The 21344-nt window shown below is 35.6% G+C and overlaps 1 protein-coding gene across 1 annotated transcript in view; it reads left to right on the top strand.

The window, feature by feature from the left end:
* Positions 1-602: 602 nt before the first annotated feature.
* ARL6 (ADP ribosylation factor like GTPase 6) overlaps positions 603-21344 on the top strand; it is a 40925-nt gene continuing 20183 nt past the window's right edge. The window contains exons 1-5 of the mRNA XM_047099881.1: positions 603-836; positions 3466-3615; positions 11102-11163; positions 11843-11911; positions 15675-15769. Of these exons, the coding sequence (XP_046955837.1) occupies positions 3493-3615; positions 11102-11163; positions 11843-11911; positions 15675-15769 (349 nt within the window). The 5' untranslated portion in view covers positions 603-836; positions 3466-3492. The remainder of the gene's footprint in view (positions 837-3465; positions 3616-11101; positions 11164-11842; positions 11912-15674; positions 15770-21344) is intronic.

Here is a 21344-nt window from a genome sequence, read left to right as displayed (position 1 = left end):
GGCATACTTCTTCTGTCGAGTAATGCTTTCGCCTTTTTACACTAGTTTCTCTCCACTCCCTAACATTTTTACTTCTCCAGGACTCCAGAGCCTGAGGCCTAACACAGCCCGGAAAGCCTCGGTTTAAGGGGCATCGGGGCAACTCCGGTGCACGCCTTGCCAGAGTGGGCACAGTTGTGTCTTTCAGTCGTTGCCATCACGCTGCCGCGCGTGCCGGGTAAACACACGTAGGTTTCTTAGCTCTCTGGCAGCCACAAGAAAGGCCCGCCCCAAATGGGTGAAATTGCTGATACTCTCCCGAGAGCCTGAGAGAAATCCGGACGGAAAGAAACGCCCACAGCAAACGCCAGGCCAGGCGCTTCCCAGCAGGCTGTGCGCGCTCCTACAACTCCCATCATGCTCCATCCGGGACAGCTCTGCTCCTCGCAGGAAGGCGGCAGTTCACCCCGCCACCTGTCTAAACACATTCTTTAATACTCCTCGGTGTGCCTCTGGCATTTTCCGGTGCTCTTCAATCCCATAAACAAGAGCACCAAGTCTGACTTCCTAAAACTCCAAGGAGGCGTGGCTTCGGGACCGGAAGAACGTCCGGTTGCCTAGGGAACGCTACGCGCCTAGGCGCCTGCCCAGCCACTGATGCTCCGGCTGTGGCACAAGCTACCAATTCACCCAACTTGTAGAAGCGGCTTTGCTCAGGAGCAGGGATTCTTCCAATGGAAGCATAGAGAAGAAGGCTGAGAGACGCCCGATTCTTAACCCAGAGACGGATACGAGCGAGTGGCCCATTCCTGTACCTCTTCAGCTCCTGGGCCCGCAAGACCAACCTCAAAGACCAGGTATCTCCCTGCCCCCTATCTGTAGCCAGCGCTGCCACCACCGCCACCACTCCCGCCGCGTTTTAGAATTGCGTTTTAGAATTGCTTTTTACTCTTTCCTAGTTGTTTTTTTTTTTTCACTGTGTACTGTTGTTTCTAAAGTTTAAGAGGTGGAAAAGGAAAGCTGGTTTATGCGGTTAGTACAAGGGACCCCAGAAAACTCGTTGAACTGGGTTGGGCATGTGTTTGTTTGGTTTTAACACCGCCCAGTTTTTTGTTTTTATTTGGTTTGTGGAAAACGTAATTGAAGTTTCATCATCAAAAACTAAAAGCCTAATAAAAATGCCTGAAGTACTAAGAGTGAGCTATAATTCACTCTAGGAATACTCCTTAAAGTGTACAAAGTACCATTCGTGGTGGTTTCTCTGCCCGACCACTATCTCTGAGGCCTACTTTCCAAGCCCTTTACTGTCTGTGGATAACATCCTAATTCTTCAAGACTCTTCTGGCAACAAGTAATCCTTTAGAAAGAATCTCAGATCACAATCAAGAGAATTGATTGGTGTGCAGAGAGAGGAAAACAATAAAACAGTAAGATAATAAACTAGAAAGGTAGATTGGAGCCAAGCTGTGAACCTTAAAAGCTATGGGAGAAAGTTTGGGCTTTATTCTGAAAGCCAGTAGTTCTCAATAGTAACTGTACATCAGAAACACTGTGTAACTTTTCAAAATACAGATGCCCTAATCCCTTCATCAGAATTACTTCAAGTAGTTGATTCCCCTGTGCAGCAAAAGTTGACAGGGCTTTAGACGTAGTGAGCTACAGAAAACTTTAATTTTATCTCCCACTGTGCACATAGGGCATTGTAAATAAACGTTAAGTGGCTTAAATTGTTATCTTTCCTTCTTTCATGCATGCAAAAATTAAACTTACAGAAATGTATGATTACTAAGAAATAGAAGCATGTATAAGGCTATAATTATAGCTTTTAGAACAACTGACTTCTAAATTGTATGCCCCCAAATATTTCATTAACAAGCATTAGGTTTGATAATCCATGAAAAAGGGTTGGAAAATCACAATCCAGGGTTCTATGGAAAATGAATTGAATATTCAAGTATCAATCTTTTGACAGTCAGTGCTTTATAGTGGATGCTCAAAGGAGGAGGATGTGAGAAGTAGTCATTTTTTTAAAAAATCTGTTCAAATTGTATGAAAAATGGAAAACAAGATATTGCCTTTATATTAGTATGTTTGGTACAATAAATAACAAAGTGAGTAATAGCAAATCTACTTTCAATTAAAATGGTCTGTGTGAATTGCTTCATATCAGAAGGCTAACTTGTAGTAGATTCTACAAATGCTCCTTAAGTGGAGATTTAAAGGAATTGATGGAGTGAGAGTTGAATCTCCAGCACAAGGAGAAAGTGGCACAAGTGGAGTACCTGAGATCAAACCCATCCCTTGGATAAAACAACTGTGGCTCTGTTTTATAGGCCCCATGCTTGTGTGGGGCATTGTACCTTCTCTTTTCTGCGCATCATTGGAATTCAGTTTTGAAATTTCCGTGTGATCCCCCAACAGGCCTAAGCAAAATCGATGACACAGCCTCCTTTTGGATGCACTTGTCTTGGGAACCTCATCATTTAAGTTGCTGCAAGCTCACAGCCTTCAAGGAATGGCCTTGCCTAGGATAGTGTGGGTTAAAAAGTACTGAAGGAGCTGGGGAATGACAGGCTTCTGGAACCTTAGATGGAGATGAGAATAAATCAATTAAATGAGATGACTATTTAGAGAACTCAGAAATGATGGTTAAAATAATAGGAAATACTTTGGACACAGGCAGATTGCAGTTGCTGCTATAGCAGTCCGGGCAGCAGTTGAGAGCTGACAACAGGGATATCTCTCTTCTGCCATCACATTATAATGTTTTGGGGAGGGATGGACCCAAAGGGAGCACCTTTGGAAAGTTTCATTTGGAATGTTCATAGCAGGTTATGAACAAGCAGTATGTCTAGCAATGTATATTAAGATAAATATATCTGTTAGGATTCTTTGTTCCTATTGATAGAAAATGCAACCTAAGCTGGATAGAAGCAAACAAACAAAAACAGTAAATTTAATAGTTCACATTATTGCATAATACAACAATGGGCCTGGCTTCAGAAAAAGATTTAGCCAGTGGCACAAATAATGTAGCTAAATTCTAAGTTTTTCTCTCTCTCTTTTTTTTTTAATCTGCCTTCTAAGCTTCCACATTAGGCTTAGCATGAACCCCTTTGCCCATTCATTGTTCCAGATTTCCAGAAAAGGCTGCATATATTTGCAAGATCACAACTGGCATAGTCCACACAATACTGAGTTTAACCACATTTTCTTCTTAAATATTATAAATTACAATGAGAAAAGTACAGTTATTTCAAGGGCATTATTCTGTGTGTTACCTAGGGTTGTAAGCTGCCAATCTGCATTTCAGTTAAGGCTCCTTTGTGATAATCAGCTTAAATTCTGTTTACTAAATACAGAGCTACATTGACATGGTTTTTATCATTATGTCTTTAAATTATTAAATTTTTGATACACATGCTCATATTTTCCTTACCTAAAGTGCCTGTGATTGATATATCATTTTTACTTTCTGACTTGCAGCTGGTTTGTAAATATTTGAATCACATTATGGGATTGCTAGACAGACTTTCAGGCTTGCTTGGCCTAAGGAAGAAGGAGGTTCATGTTTTGTGCCTTGGGCTGGATAATAGTGGCAAAACAACAATCATTAACAAACTTAAACCTTCAAATGTAAGTATCTTTTTTAGATGCTTTAAGTATTTTCTGCGAGAGAAAGTTAATATGCAGAATTATTTTGTTTGCCATCATTACTTCAGATAATCATGTTATGAAATCCTGTTAACCTTGTAGTACCGTAAAGTAATAAATGTCAGGGTGCCATAATTTGCAGTGTATTTTATGCAGGTATACATTAGTAATACTTGTCTTGATAAATATGTCTTGATAATTATTTAAATTGGAATATTTTCCAAATGTCTTTTTTTCTTTAAAGATTCTCACAGATTTGCAAAGTTTACTCTTAGGTAGCATTGCCTTCTTTTTGGCTCTTTCTTAATAAGCAAAGGGAAAGGTGAATCATTTTTATGGGTTCTATGGATAATTAGACAGTTTACCAGGAGTGTGGTATACCTATCAGTAGTAGTAAGCCGAATGACTTTAAGTCATAGAAGTAATAAGTATATGAAAATATAATTTTAATAACTGTAAAATATATAAAGCTATACATTCAACACATGGTACATAAGTTGAAGTTAGGTTCTGCTACACATAAAGAAAACCCACATAACAGTGGACTAAATAAGTAAGAGGTTTCTTTTTCTGTCACCTAAATAAGTCCTGAGGAGGTATTCCAGGGCTGGTAGTACAGGAGGTATTCCAGGGCTGCGGTCAGTTGTGAGATATCCAGGCATCTTCCATCTTTCTGTTATTCTATTCCAAGTGCCTGGTTTTCATCTTCAAGATCTCCACATGGTCACCTTGCTTAACTATTATTCTAAGTCACCAGGAGGAGAAAAGAATAAGCTGAAGGAATAGACCTTCTTCCTAAATAAGCCCTCTTTAAAGAGCTTACCCAGAAGCACCAACTGATGATTCCTAACTTACATTTCATTGGCTACCCCTAACTATAAATAAAGCTGGATTTTTTAAAGTTTATTTATTTATTTTGATAGAGCGAGAGAGAATGGGGGGAGGGGGAGAGAGAATATTAGACTCCTCACTGTCAGCACAGAGCCTGTTGTGGGGCTCCACCCCACAAACAGTGAGGTCATGCCCTGAGCCAAAATCAAGAGTCGGCCACTTAACCGACTGAGCAACCCAGGTGCCCCTAAGCTGGATTTTTTTTTTTTTAAAGCAAGGCATACTGCTGCTTCCAGGAATAATAAGGATCCTGTAAGTATAGAAGAAGGAGAGAATGGATATTGAATAGACAACTAACATTTACAGTTGTAAATACACTTATTTAGGTAAAAGCCATTAGTGAAAAATGTAGAGTGAAAAAATAGACTGCATACAGATGGGACAAAAAACAAGCTGGTACTTTTAATGACTAAATGGCTAGAGAATGGGAAATAATTGCTCCTAAATATAGTAGTTGAAGATGAATTTTATTGTCTTCAAATAATGCTTCACATTGGGCAGAATAGACAGCCTTACTACTCCATTTTCTTTTGCAACAGCTTTAGTTTTACTTCTGTTTAGTTGGAGATTGCTTTGGAATTACAAAAACACCATTATTTCTTTTTTTTCTGGTCATTATTCCCTTCTACATGGATGAGTTTGCCACAGAAAAACAACTAACTGCTGGTGTATCTTCAGGTTGGAGATAGTTTGAGGCAGCCAGGATAAGAAGTCGAAGATGGATTTGGAAGGCAATTTAGTTAATTTAAGGAGTTCGCCACTGAGTTGGGAGTCAGCTCAGGCATACATGCTGAAGTCAGGCAGAGATCAAAAATACCACCTTTGGGGTGCCTGGGTGGCTCAGTCCGTTAAGTGTCCAACTTCAGCTCAGGTCATGATCTCACGGTTCATGAGTTCGAGCCCCACATCAGTCTCTGTGCTTTCAGTGAAGAGCCTGTTGGGAATCTCTCTCTCCCTCTTTCTCTGCCTTTCCCCTGCTTGCATGCACTCTCTCTCTCTCAAAATAAATAAATAAACTTAAAAAAAAAATCCCAGCTTTATTTAAAAGGTTGATTTTGGAGGGTGAGGTTAGGTCTGTTCAGAGGAGTTGCTAACACTCTATTGTATTGAGATTGGCCTCCCAAAATTTCAAGTTTTGCTCCTCAGGGAAAAATCCTACTCTTCTAGGTTTATTGAATGGCTAAGATCAGATGAGAGTGCATGCTTGTGATAAGCATGTGGCTTGTGATAAGCATGAGGAGAGAGAGGAAGAATGAAGAATGCTCAGTTCACTTCACAAACTGGGCAAAGGAGTAATTCTTTTCCCATGGAGAGGAATAAATTGGTGGAGGGGAGATTGAGAAATAAGGAGTATCATTTAATGAAGTTTTCTCTATATGAAGACAGGAAAAAAGAGATTCTTCCCCAATAATGCAAAGATCAGGTCAAAAAGCCCACATACGTTGGAGTCTATCTCCTGACTTTGTGATTATACAAAATTTCTTTTATCAGTCCTTAAGAGGAAGATAAAGCAACCTACCCAGTTGGATGGGGTCCAGAATTGAATTTAAAGAACAGTGAGTATATGTTAAAAGTAGAGCCATACCCAGCTGTGCCTGGGCCCATAATCAGTACTGTGGATCAGCTATCAGAAGATCTGTATGGGCAAATGCTTAAACTCAGTGACTGGTGACCTGCATTTCTGTGGGTAAAGCTGTCAGCAATAAGCGAACAAGATTATAAGGAAATTTTTTAAGCAAGGGCCTATTCTGTCAGAGGTGTTTACACTTTTCTCCACATCAGAGAATAGCCTCAAAGGTAAATTTTTTTGTTTTGGTAAAACTGATCTCAAATAAGTACAAAATTATTGAAACCAGAGCCACCATTAATAACCACAAAATGGACCAGTCCCTCAATGTCTACTGCACTCACATTGGGAGAAATAACATTAAAAAAACAGAATAGAAATTAGAGTCTCTTTTTCCATCCTCCCCAACAGTATAGTAATCTTATGTTCCAAAATATGGTTATTACCATAGGAAGAATCTTCCTTGGTATGGATGCAAACAGCTTTCTTACCTGAACAAGGATATTCTTTTGAAGACAATGGCTCTTATGTTTTAAATTAGCTATGGATTTTTTTTCATAGTTTCTTTTGTCATTTCTAGGGATTTGGGTCAAAAAGGGAAGGAGACAGCATGCTCAGTCTGGATCTTAAAATAATCTTTTTTTTTTTTTTTTTTTTTTTTTTTTTTTTTTTTAGAAAGAGAGCACATGAGCAGGGCAGAGGGGCAGAGGGAGAGAGAGAGAAAGAAAAAGAGCAAGAGAGAGAATCAAGCAAGCTCCATGCTCAGCATGGAGCCTGATGCAGGGCTCAATCACACAATCCTGGGATCATGACCTGAGCTGAAATCAAGAGTCTGATGCTCAGCCATCTAAGACACCCAGACACCCCTGTGATCTTATAATACCCCCATTTCAGACTGGTTTTGTAACCTGTTAACCCTGCCTAACACACCACATTAGTCAGGAAGAGCCCTTCGGAAAACCTGGGTTCACAGCCAGTAACTAAGGTTTTTTAATTAATCTTCCATTGTTTTCCAACATCCCTGTCTCTCTGTTACCTCTGGTGAACTACAAAACTAGCCTAGACTTGCTATACAGCTATTTTAAGGGGATGATCACCTACTTTCTAACACCACTTCCTGAGATTTAATCTTTAGGCAACTACCCTGTCTCCTTGAATAACTGACCTCTAGATCCTAAGAACACAGTAAGTTGCTTTGCTTTTTTTTTTTTTTTTAATTTGGTGCTAATAGCCAAAAGACCACTTGAAAAAGGCTCCCAATCTCTGTCACACAGGTATAGATAATAACCCTTGTTTCCTCAGTGTCTCTGTACTGAAGAAATCTCTTGTGAGCTTACATCCACTATTAGAAACATTATTTTTAAAAGTTTATTTATTTATTTTGAGAGAGAAAGAGAGACAGCATGCCCACACAAGTTGGGGAGGGGCAGAAAGAGAGAGGGAGATAGAGAATATCCAAGCAGGCTCTGCGCTGTCAGAGCAGAACCTGACACAGGGCTCAATCCCACAAACCACAAGAACATGAACTGAGCTGAAATCAGGAGTCAGACACTTAACCGACTGAGCCTCCCAGGTACCTCTAGAAAGATTATTTTTAATGAATTAAGTGAATTATAGAAATCTACAATGCTCTATCAAGAAACTTCTTGCAAAAAAAATTTGCAAATCTTATTTTATAGTAACGTCTCTTTTTTTTGTCTGTGGATAGAAGTAGTTTCTAGGTAACTAGATACTTCCCTGCCCCAAAATGGCTTTAAGCTATCTTAATGCTTATTTATTGTCAATGTATTGAGGTTGCTGGTGTTTTCTAAACTGATGAATGGGGGTGAGGAGGCATTTTAACCTGATCACTGGAGAATCTGGTCTTAGCTGTATTTTCTTAGAGATGCACTCTATAAATATCTTTCTTTTCCAATTCCCAACCACCCCCCCTTTCCCACATAAATGCCATTATACTACCACATCATCCTGATTTGTATAATTTAAAACAATCTGAAATATCTTGCATATTTGATTGGTAGCTTGTTTATTAAATGTTTCCTCATAAATTTAAATTTCTTAAGAGCATATATCTCATATTAATCAACACTAAATCCCAAATAATATTGCAAGGTATATAAGTGTATTTTGGGTGAATGGACTGATGGGTTATTTTTCTATTTTCATTTTTGGGCAGGGAATGATGATTGATGGCACCAAGGATATCATGTTTACTAGACCAACCAAATAGAATCCTCTCTCAGAAATCCTGTTCTATTCTTGTTAACATTAGTCTATCCTTGGGCTGTGTCAGATAGACTATTCCACTGAGGTGATAATTCCTATACTCTTTGCTTGCTTTGTACCATTCCCTGAGCAAGTTAGAGAATGACCAAATGTATTTGTTCCTAGATAGAGCAGAGGACGATTAATGTTGGAGATCATTCTCTAGAAGAAAATGAATCCTACTTGAATCTGGAAGCACCAGCTCACATATCTTGTTTTATCCTAATTAATTTGTGGAATTTCTTCTTTCTAATTATCTTACATTACAACTTTAGAAATGATGGGAAGAAAAGAAAGTTGATTAATTTTATCCCTGTTAATTAAAACAGCAAGTTAAAAGAGAAGATCTGGAAACAAAGAGTTTGTGCAGAAGCTGGGTGATTGTGAAGAGACTAGGCAAATGTTCTAACTACAGTTCAGTGAGGATAGGGCTATTCTTTTGAGGTGTATCTTCTGAGATTTATTTTTTAAAAAAAATTTTTTTAATGCTTATTTATTTTTGGGAGAGAGACAGAACACGAGCAGGGGAAGGGTGGAGAGAGAGGAGACAGAGTCCAAAGCAGGCTCCAGGCTCTCAGCTGTCAGCACAGAGCCTGACATGGAGCTCGAACCCACAAACCATGAGATCATGATCTGAGCCGAAGTCGGACACTTAACTGACTGAGCTGCTCAGGCGCCCCTGAGATTTCTTTAAACATTTAACTTCCTTGCTTTTTTATTACTGTTATATTTTTCCTGATAATAATAGCTGATGATTTTATTATGATTGTGATCAAAATCAAAAACCAAAACAGTGGGTTATTTAGAGACAACAAAAATTAGGAAACTCTTTAATCCAAAGTTTGTTTTGCAGTGAAGAAACCCTAAGATCTGAGGCAGGACTCTGAATCGCAGGAAATGAATTCTAACATAAACAGAAAGATATTTTTGGAAGAATATAGGCAGCTCATAAGAAAGAAAAGCTGAATAAACAAACTTCAGAAAAGCAAAACTGGGCATCTCTAGGGAGGCCTTTTCACTAGCACATTGCTACTAAGGTGACTAAGCTCCAGTGACTTTTCAGCTTCTGTCTTTGCATTTGAATTTTAAATTTCCAGAAGTAGACTACCAAATTAAATGTAATGGTGTGAGGCAACAGTTTTCTTTCTACTCCTGCTGTTTTCACACAAAAGCAACATGATGAACTAAAGGGTGATCTTTTTTAAGTTACACTGTGATTGATTGCATGGAGAAAGTTGGAAAGAGACTGAAATCAGTGACTATAATTATGATATTTGTTGAGTATTTACTATGGGCCTGACACTGTATTGAGTATTTTGCATTCATTAACTGATTTAATTCTCATGATAACTTTACAAGTTAAAGATAATAACAGATTTCACATTTGAGAAAACTGAGGTTTGGAGAAGTTAAGTAACTTGTCTAAGATAGCATATTAACAATTAAGAGTAATTACAAGTTTTTTGTAATAAAGCAAAGCAAGAAGTGATAAGTTAGTGAGATAGGACCAATAAAACTTAGGGAATGGTTATATTAAAAAATGTAAAAAAAAAAAAGCAGTCAGGAATAACTCATAGGTTCAGAAAATGAGTGGATTTTTTTTTATTCAAAGGGAGGAATAGTTTTGATGGTGGAACTGTTAGGAGGCATTTGATGACTTACAATTTAAGTCTTTTTTTTTTAAGTATATTTATTTTGAGAGAAAGAGAGAGAGAGTGGCAGAGGGGCAGAGAGAGAGGAGTGAGAGAGAATCCCAAGTAGGCTTCACACTGCCAGCACAGAGCCTGACATGGGGCTCAGTTTCATGAATTGTGAGATCATGACTTGAACCAAAATCAGGAGTCAGATACTCAACCAACTGAGCCACCCAGACACCCCAGTTTAAGGCACTTTAATTGCCAGTTTAAGTCACTTAATTGACTTTCTAACATGTCTCCTGCTGTACTTTTGCCCCCTTGTATCTCTTCACACAGAATTCCCCACCATGACCTTCGAGGCTCTACCTCTCTTTATTACATACAGCTCTCTGCCTTACTAAGTACATTTTAGATATACAGGTCTTATACTTTTCCTCAGTGACAAGTTCCTTTCTGCATTGGGGTCATTGCACTGGCTAATTCCTTTGACTGGAATATTCTTTGCCAAGATCTCGTCATAGCTTTTCTCCTTTTTGATATTTACTCTTGGGTCAGATGTCACCTCCTCGGAGAGGCTCTTCCATGCCCCATACCAACCTCCTCCCCCATTGCCTCCCATCCCCAAATCACCTTTCATTGTACTTATCACTGCCTGAAATCGTGTTCATTTGTAGTTTACTTGGTTATTGCTGTTTACCTTCTTTAGATAATAAGCTCAGTGAGAGCAGGGGCCATGTATATTCACCATCTAGATATGAGAACAGTCCCCTCTAGTATATAGAAACTCATTAAGTATGTGGTGAAAGATTACAAAGTCCTGTATGTGAACTCGGAATGACTCATCAAACCGCTTTAAGGCTGTGGTAACTTGCAGCAAGCCACAAAATATGAATTAAGACATACACATTATACAGATTCATATTAGTAAACCTTAAACTTCTGTAAAGCATTCACACACTGTGATCCCACTGTAAAAATTATAATTTTGTTTAATTCTGTCATCTCCTTAGTGAAAAATTTGAGAATTGGATATTGGATATTTTTTTAACCTGAGGAATAATTCATCTTTGGTAATTGCAAATTTCTAAATTTATCTTTTCTCTTAAAGGCTCAATCTCAAGATATAGTTCCAACCATAGGATTCAGCATAGAGAAATTCAAATCGTCCAGGTAATTCACTTTATTATGCTTGTGACTAAGAAGTTTTGGGTGAAAAAGTGATAATATTAGATCTACCTCGTCATTCCTTCTACTTTTAGAAAAATTAATTTGTTGTTTCAGAAATCCATAAGTATTAAAATATTTGTACCACTACCTGTGGATTATTTTTCAGAATTTAGAGTTTAGACAAATTCTGATAATCTCTCTAGCAAGGAAAACATTTTTTATATGTTACTCATTGAAAAATATTTATATTCAAAAAATTTATTTTATGGGACTTGTACTTGAAAATTGATTCAAATTGCATATTGTATATCCAAAGGTGGCTTCTTTGAAAAAAATTAAAATTTTTTTTTTTTTTTAATTTTTTTTTTTCAACGTTTATTTATTTTTGGGACAGAGAGAGACAGAGCATGAACAGGGGAGGGGCAGAGAGAGAGGGAGACACAGAATCAGAAACAGGCTCCAGGCTCTGAGCCATCAGCCCAGAGCCCGACGCGGGGCTCGAACTCACGGACCGCGAGATCGTGACCTGGCTGAAGTCGGACGCTTAACCGACTGCGCCACCCAGGCGCCCCAAAAATTAAAATTTTAAATAGAAGTGACACCTTAAGTTAGTAATTTATAAGGTAGTCATTGTTTTGTTTGGTGTTTGATTTTGTTTTGTTTTCATTGTCTTTTTCTGTAGTTTGTCTTTTACAGTGTTTGACATGTCAGGTCAAGGAAGATACAGAAATCTCTGGGAGCACTATTATAAGTAAGTATGTTTATGAATGTTAGTTAACTAGATGATTATATTTTAATAACAAATAACGATTAACAGATAAATCCAAAAGATTACATGGGCTAGGTTGCAATGTTTATTTTTCATATAATTTGAGCACATTTTCTAATTTAAAAAGATACATGATCATACTTTATATTATTTTTCAAAGGCTTCAGGCCCTTCATGACTTTGGTTCTTTGCATATGCTGTTCTCTCTGTTTTTAATGCCCTCTTTTATTTTGTTTAAAGTTAATATAGTCATGCTTTAAGGCTAACTCAAAAGTCACCTCCTCTGTGAAATTTCACCATGTTGCCCAGGTATTCTGTCCTCAGCATTCACATAGTACTTTGCCCATTCACACCTCTGTAATCATAATTCTTAGGTCTTAAAGTCCTGTACCATACCTGCCTCCATAGTGAGAGTATGAATTCCTCAAGAGCAGGGATTATTTCTTATTAAGGTTTTTTCTTCAAGGCCAAGTATGATGCTGGACGTATACGTCAGTACATATTTATTGAATAAATTTAGTTAAAATAATAGTACTAACAGTTGATCCATTTTTCTATAACCAATTCTAAACAAGATATTTTTCAGCATATGCACATCAAGTGCTCACTAATCACTGCAGATTAAGAACTATCAAGTTACTAGGATCCAAATGTATTATATCCTCTCAAGATTTGCATGTGGTATTAAAATGAATTCATTAACTTCTAATATTGCTAGGACTCCTTCATATATAAGCAATGTAAATTACTTTTGGAGTCTGAAACTTACAATCAGTATCATTTGACTAAATGCCCTTTTGTCATTATGAACTCTTGTTTTCAATGGTTATGACATGACTGCCAGATCTGATTTTAATTTTTTTTTGATTCTTTCCTGCAAATGTGCCATAAAAAAATACATAGAAAATAGTACTTTAAAAAAAGGAAATGTTTCTTTTTTTTTTTTAAGTTTATTAATTTATTTTGAGAGACAGAGACAGCATGAGTGGGGTAGGGGCAGAGAGAGGGAGAGAGAAAATCCCAGGCAGGCTCTGCACTGTCAGCACAGAGCTTGATGTGGGGCTTGACCTCATGAACCGTGTGATCATGACCTGAGCCCAAAACCAAATGTCGGATGCTTAACTTACTGAACCACCCAGACACTCCAAAAGGAAATGTTTCTTATTTTAATTCCTTTTTCTTCAAAATCTTTTTGGAAGAAGTTAATTAATTATGAACACTATAGATAAATTGTAGGTTGAAAAGTGAATATAGTTACTATGGAGAAGTTTATAATAATAGTAAATTTATATCTTGTATCTCTATATTTTTCTAATTATGAAAGAACAAATTCATTTTAATCTGTTAGACTGAAAGAGGTTAAAAAGATTAAGTGTACTGTTGGCAAAACAAGTCATTCTTATGGTGGGAATGTAACATCTTTTTCAGGGAGATTTACCAGTATCTGTTAAAATGAAAAATGTTCATGCTCTCCAGCCATCATTTTGCTGCTTGAAAAGTATCCTATGACTAACACTGGTGGGCAAAGATATACACTGTAAATTGTGTGTTGAACCCTGTTTATAATGACATATCTCAATTATAAAAAGAATAGTATTCTTAATAAAAATATGTGCTTAGTATATATAGAGAAGAAAAAAAATAGGTGGAATGTACACCTAACCATTAATAGCATTTGTTTTGGGAACAACAAGACTATAAGGGAAGTTTACTTTGTCATTTATATGATTCTATAATATTATTATATAATTTTTGCATCTTATCCTTATAATATGAAAAAGTAATAAAATATAAAATATAAGGAGTGCACTTTTTTTAATATTTGAAAAATATAGAAGAGAATATAAAAAAGTTGTTTTCCATAAATCTCACTACTAATAAATTTGCTATTGTTAATCTTTTTTGTATATTTCTTCTTTTTTAAAATATAAAATACACACTTTACACAATTGAGAAAGGAACATTATAAATTGCCATATATAGTTGTTTATCCTGCTTTTTCAGTTAACATTCATGATAAGAATAAATCAGGAAAAACATACAAAGAATATAACTAATGCATGGCTACCTGTTATTTTTTCATATGCCTATGTCTATTTTTTGGTCATTTTTCTATTTTTGGACATAAAGGTTTTTCTCAGTTTTTGAAGATTATAAACAGCCCTTCAGTTAACACATCTTTCTGCATAAATCTTTGTCATAGTCCATGTTTCCTCAGAATAAATTTCAGAAATAAAATTACTGGTTCAAAGTGATTGAACATTTTTAAAGCTCTTGGTAGATCTTTCCAGTCATATCAATTTCTATGGCTACTACTAATAAATGACTGGTGATAATCTGTATTCATTTTTTTTTAATGGTAGAAGAAATAGAACTAGAAAGTTGTTTTATTTTTATATTCGTGTGATTACTAATGACATTGAACTTTAAAATAATAACTTACTACTAGAATAAGTGATTCACAAAAAAAATATATAAATGTCCAGTAAATACATGAAAAGATATTGAACTTCACTAGCAATTAATGAAATACAATGTAAATATGCTTTTAAAATGGCAAAAATGGAAAACTGTTAAGAAGCCATACAGGAAAGGGGTGGGAAAAGTACTGATATTAGTATAAGTATGATGTTGATAAAGCATGTCTGGAATACAATTTGTCAGTGTTTATCTAAAACTTTTAATTTTGTATATATTCCTAGAAATTTTAGTCCTAAGAACAAATCTTAAAGTATCAAAAAATTTAAAAATTGTATTTAGGAGGATGTTTATTCCAAACTTTTTCATAATCATGAAAATTAAGAATAATCTCTAAGTCCAACAATAGAAGTTTGGCACAGTATTTGATGACACCATGCAATGAAAGGGTCAGAGGGAATCAGTGACTTTTTTTTAAGGGCCAGTGAGATCTATAGGTGAACCCTTAAGCCAGTTCAGTAGCTGGTTATCAGTAGATGGTTATCAGTTTAAAAAAAATCAAATTGAATAAAATAAAAGCTATTTGTAATTATTTCCAAAAACGTATTTCAAATATAGTTATGTATACTTATGTGTCCTCTTAATGTAAAATGTATTTATCACTATGGTTAAGGTAAAAAATACTGGTATAGTGTTTAATGTTTCATACAAAGGTAGCTCAAACAAGAGGCGCCTGGGTGGCTCAGTCAGTTAAGTGTCCAACTCTTGATTTTGGCTCAGGTCATGATCTCATGGTTTGTGAGTTTGAGCCCTGCATCAGACTCTGCACTGATGTGTGGAGCGTGTTTGGGATTCTCTCCCTCTCATTCTGTGCCTCCCCTGTTCATGCTCTTTCTCTCTCTTTCAAAATTAAAAAAGCTTAAACCATACTGCAGAAAAAGATCACGGAAATGTTTATATATCAGAAAGTCAGGATGTAAAACAGCAAGATTCCATTTAAATACAAATGTAGATATTCATATGTAAGTATACACAAAGAAAATGTCAAAAATGATTTACACCAAAGTATTAATAATGATTGTATCTGTGTAATAGAATTATGATTTTACTTGTAATTTTTTAAAATTATGAAATAACAAGTCATTAAATTTACCATATTATCAACCAACTGAGAACAAATTACATAAAATATGACTAATGATAATATATTAATCACTCATATAAACTAATAAATAAAGAGATAATACACAGGAAATGCAGATGAATACTAAATATGGAAAAATGTATGAGTTTATCATTAATTTTTCTCATTTTTTAAATTACACAGAGAAGGACAAGCCATTATTTTTGTCATTGATAGTAGTGATAGATTAAGAATGGTTGTGGCCAAAGAAGAACTTGATACTCTTCTGAATCATCCAGGTATGTTTGTGTGTTTGTGGCATCTGTGCTTGAGGGTCTGTTTACATGAGATGTTTTGTTCTTTAGTGTTGGCAGAAAGTGTTACTTGTGTTACGTAATTATCTCTGTTTTAGAATTTTTGAATTTTTTATTGAAATATAATCAATACAGTTTTATATTAGTTTCAGGTGTACAATACAATGATTCAACAATTCTAACAGTAATGAGTGTATTACTCCCCTTTATTTTCAATTTTAAAATATAGTAATTATGCAGAACTCATATCTTTACCTGTACCACATTATATATGTTTTTTATTTTATTTTTTTAAATTTTCACGTGTTTTATTTTTGCATGTACTTTTTAAAATTTTTATTTAAATCCAAGTCAGTTAACATATAATGTGATAATGGTTTCAGGAGTAAAATTTCGTGTTTCATCACTTACATATAACACCCAACGCTCACCCAACAAGTGCCTTCCTTAATGCCCATCACTGTTTGGCCCATCTGCCACCCAAAGCCCCTCCAGCAACCCTCAGCTTGTTCTTTATTTAACAGTCTCTTCTGGCTTGCCTGCTTGTCTGTTTTTATCTTATTTTTCCTTCTTTTCCCCTATGTTCATCTGTTTTGTTCCTTAAATTCCACATATGGGTAAAATTATATGGTATTTACCTTTCTCTGACTTATTTCACTTAGCATAATACATTCTACTTACATGTTGTTGGAAATGACAAGAGTTCATTCTTTTTGATTGCTGAGTAATACTCCATGTATGTGGAGTGTATGTGTGTGTATGTGTGTGTGTGTGTGTGTGTGTGTGTGTGTGTATATATATATATATATATATATATATATATATATACCACATCTTCTTTATCCATTTGTCAGTCAGTGGACATTTGGGATCTTTCCATAATTGGGCTATTGTTGATAGTGCTGCTATAAACATTGGGGTGCATGTGCCAATTTGAATCAGCATTTTTGTATCCTATGGATAAATACCTAGAAGTGCAATTGCTGGGTCATAGGGTAGTTCTATTTTCAATTTTTTGAGGAATCTCCATACTCTTTTCCAGAGTGGCTGCACCAGTTTGCATTCCTACCAGCAGTGCAAAAGTGTTCGTCTTTCTCCACATCCTCACCAACATCTGTTGTTTCCCCAGTTGTTAGCTTTACCCTTTCTGATAGGTTTGAAGTTGTATCTCATTGTTGTTTTGATTTGTATTTCTCTTATGATGAGTGATGTTGAGCACCTTTTCATGTGTTTGTTAGCTATCTGGATGTCTTCTTTGGGAAAGTGTCTGTTCATGTCTTTTATTCATTTCTTCACTGGATTATTTGTTTTTTGGGTGTTGAGTTTGATAAGTTCAAAGTTGAGTTTGATAAAGGATACTAACCCTTTATCTGATATGTCATTTGCAAATATCTTCTCCCTGGTTGCCTTTTAGTTTTGTTGATTTTTTCCTTTGCTGTGCAGAAGCTTTTTATCTTGATGTTCATGTTTGCTTTTGTTTCCCTTGCCTCCAGAGACATGTCTAGTAAGAAGCTGCTGAGATCAAGGTCAAAGAGGTTGCTGTCTGTGTTCTTCTCTAGGATTTTGATGGTTTCTTGTCTTACATTTAGGTCTTTTATCCATTTTGAGGTTATCTTTGTGTATGGTATAAGAAAGTAGTCTAGGTTCATTCTTCTGCACATCGCTGTCCAGTTTTCCCAACACCATTTGCTGCCTTTATTCCATTGGATATTCTTTCCTGCTTTGTTGAAGATGAGTTGGCCATATGTTTATGGGTCCATTTCTGGGTTCTCTGTTCTGTTCCATTAATCTATATGTCTACTTTTGTGCCAGTACCATACTATCTTGATTACAGCTTTGTAATACAGCTTGAAGTCCAGAATTGTGATGCTTCCAGGTTTGGTTTTCTTTTTCAGAATTGCCATGGCTATTCAGGGTCTTTTCTGGTTCCATACAAATTTTAGAATTGTTTGTTCTAGCTCTGTGAAGAATGAAATTTCAAAGGTTTTGCAGTGTTTTCCAGGTTGCCCCAAAATAAAAATACCCTTTTTTTTGGTTGCATAAAAAGAATAGGGGCGCCTGGGTGGCGCAGTCGGTTAAGCGTCCGACTTCAGCCAGGTCACGATCTCGCGGTCCTTGAGTTCGAGCCCCGCGTCAGGCTCTGGGCTGATGGCTCAGAGCCTGGAGCCTGTTTCTGATTCTGTGTCTCCCTCTCTCTCTGCCCCTCCCCCGTTCATGCTCTGTCTCTCTCTCTCTGTCCCAAAAATAAATAAAAACATTAGAAAAAAAAATTAAAAAAAAAAAAAAGAATAGGTGTCAGTAGCCAAAAATATAAATCGATAAAGAAGAAAGGAGGAAGTAAAAATCCATGTATTTCAACATGTATTTAAAATTATTTTGGTTATGGGGTGCCTAGGTGGCTCAATCGGTTAATGGCCAACTCGATTTTGGGTCAGGTCATGATCTCACGGTTTGGGAGTTCAAGCCCTGCGTGGAGCTCTGCACTTACAGTGAGGAGCCTGCCTCGGATCTGTCTCCCTCTCTTTGTCGTTCCCCCACTTGCAAGCACATGCTCGCTCTTTCTCTCTCTCTCTCTCTCTCTCTCTCTCTCAAAAATAAACATTAAAAATAATAAAATAAACAATAAAAATTATTTTGGTTGCCATTCTTTCATACATGTATGTATATATAGGTATGTGCAGTCACAGCATTTCATATATATTTATTCTGAGAAATATTTTGAAATAGATCTTTTACGTTTTTAAACTCTAACTGCCAGCCCTCTATCCCCTTTTAAGATACCAGTATTAACAATTTGGTATTTTTTTTCTCATTGTTATTTATTAAAATCAGATCATATTCTCTATACTCTTCTGATCTGTCTATTCTCATATAACACTGAATGATGGAAATCCTTTCAAGTCAAATTGCATATATGTAATTAGTCTTTTTAACAGTGCCTAATATGCCATACTATGAGTGTACCACATTTATTCTGTCATTTACCAATTGATGGATATTCTTTCTTTTTCTCCACAGTACAATTCTCCAGTAAGTATTGTGGAACTCTGCATTAATAGATTTACTCCTGCAAAAAGATTTTAAGTGGTCTTTGTGCTATGACTTTTAGGAAGAGGTGGTGGTTTAAAAGAAGTGTAGATTTATTAGGAATAGAATGGGAAGAGTGTGGGGCTTTCTAATAATTCTTCCTGCTCAACAACAATCACTGGTATTTTTATTAGACAACCTAAGCTTATTCAAATATTTGGGGTAATAATTATCTAGCTCGTACTTTTTATGTGACTTTTTCACTTTGAAAAACTTAGCAATCTTTTATCTGGGTTATCTGCTTTTCTCCATTGTATATTCTTGCCTCCTTTGTTGTAGATGAATTGACTATATAAGCATGGATTTATTTCTGGACTCTCTATTCTATTTCATTGATCTAGGTATCTATTTTTCTTTTACCAGTATGATACTGTTTTGATTACTGTAGCTTTGTAATATAGCTTCAAATCTGGAATTGTGATACTTCCAGATTAGTTCTTCTTTCTCAAGATTGCCTTGGCTATTTGGGGCCTTTTGTGGTTCCATACAAATTTTAGGATCATTTGTTCTATTTCAGTGAATAATACTATTGGTATTTTGATGGGGATTGCATTAAATCTGTAGATTGCTTTGAGTAGAGTGGACATTTTAACAATATTAATTCTATCCATGATCATAGTATATCTTTCCATTTGTTTCTGTTGTCTTCAGTTTCTTTCATCAGAGTCTTACAGATTTCAGAGTATAAGTTTCACCTCCTTGGTTAAGGATTTTGTATATTAAAATGCAATATGTGTTACAGATTTTTGTGTATATGTATAACAAATATATAGCAAAATTTTGTATATTAATTTTGCCTCCTGCAACTTTACTGAATTCATTTATTGGTTTCCAACAGTTTTTGATGGAGCTTTTGGGTTTACCATATATAGTATGTCATTTGCAAATAGTTAGTGACAGCTTAACTTTTCCCTGCCAGTTTGGATACCTTTTATTTCTTTTTGTTGTCTAATTGCTGTGGCTAGGACTCACAATACTATGCTGAATCAAAGTGGCAAGAGTAGGCATCATTGTCTTGTTTTTAATTTTAAAGGAAAGATGTTCAGTTTTTCACCATTGAATATGATATTAGCTGTGGGTTTTTCATGTGACCTTAGTATGTTTAGGTGTTCTCCCTCTAAACCCACTTTGTTGAGGGTTTTTATCATAAATGGATGTTGTATTTTATCAAATGCTTTTCTCCATCTATTAAGACGATCATATGGTTTGTATCCTTCATTTTGTTAATGGGGTATATCACACTGATTTATTTGCTAATATTGAAACATCCTTGTGTCCTTGGAATAAACCCAACTGGATTATGGTGTATTATCCTTTGTTGAGTTTGATTGTCTACATTTTCTTGAGGATTTTTGCCTCCGTGTTCATCAAAGATAGTGGCCTGTAATTTTTTTTTTAGAGTGTCTTTCTCTGGTTTGGGTATTAGAATAATGCTGGCCTTATAGCATGAATTTGGAAGGTTTCCTTCCTCTTCTACTATTTGGAATAGTTTGAGAAGGATAGATATTAACTCTTCTTTAAATGTTGATAGAATTCACCTGTGAAGCCCATTGGTCTCAGACTTTTGTTTATTGGTAGTCTTTTGATTTTTTTTTTTTATTCAGTTTTGTTAACAAGCAATCAATCTGTTCAGATTTTCTATTTCTTCCTGATTCAGTCTGGAAAGATTATATGTTTATAGGAAATTAATCCATTTATTCCAGGTTGTCTAATTTGTTGGCATATAATTTTTCATAGCAGTCTCATAATCCTTGACATTTTTGTGGTGTCTGTTCTTCTCTAATTTCTGATTGTACTTATTTGGGTCCTTTCTGTCTTTTTGTCTCTTGATGAGTTTGGCTAAAGATTTATCAGTTTTGTTTATCTTGGTTTCATGATCTTTTGTGTTGGTTTTTTAGTCTCTATTTCATTTATTTCTACCCAGAACTTTATTTCCTCCTTCTAGTAACTTTGGGCTTTGTTTGTTGTTCTTTTTCTATTTCTTTTAGATAAAGGATCAGATTGTTTGAGATTTTTTGTTTGTTTGTTTCTTGATGTAGGCCTGTATTGCTATAAACTTACCTCGTTTTCTCATTTCATACCATTGTGGTCATAAAAGATATAATATGAGTATTCTTAAATTTATTGAGACTTATTTTGTGACCTAACATGTTCTGTTTTGGAGAATATTCCAGGTCTACTTGAAAAAAATGTGTATTCTGCTGTTTGAGGATGGAATATTCTGTATATATCTGTTAAATCTATCTGTTTAATGTGTTGTTCAGTGCCACTGAACAAAGTTCCTTATTGGCTTTCTGTCTAAATGATCTTTCCATTGATGTAAATGGGATCTTAAAGTCCCCTACTATTATTATATTACTGTCAATTTCTCCCCTTTATATTTATTAATATTTACTTTGTATATTTAGATGCTTCTGTGTTGGGTGCATAGATATTTACACTTGTTATATCCTCTTATTGGATTGATTTCTTT

Source organism: Lynx rufus, unplaced genomic scaffold (assembly GCF_022079265.1).
Source record: "Lynx rufus isolate CCGP_SWC_20201006 ecotype Redwood Valley unplaced genomic scaffold, mLynRuf1.p SCAF_5, whole genome shotgun sequence".
NCBI classification, from domain to species: Eukaryota; Metazoa; Chordata; class Mammalia; order Carnivora; family Felidae; genus Lynx; species Lynx rufus.
Note: the sequence above shows the minus strand (reverse complement) of the source record. Positions and strands in the feature narration are given on the sequence as shown.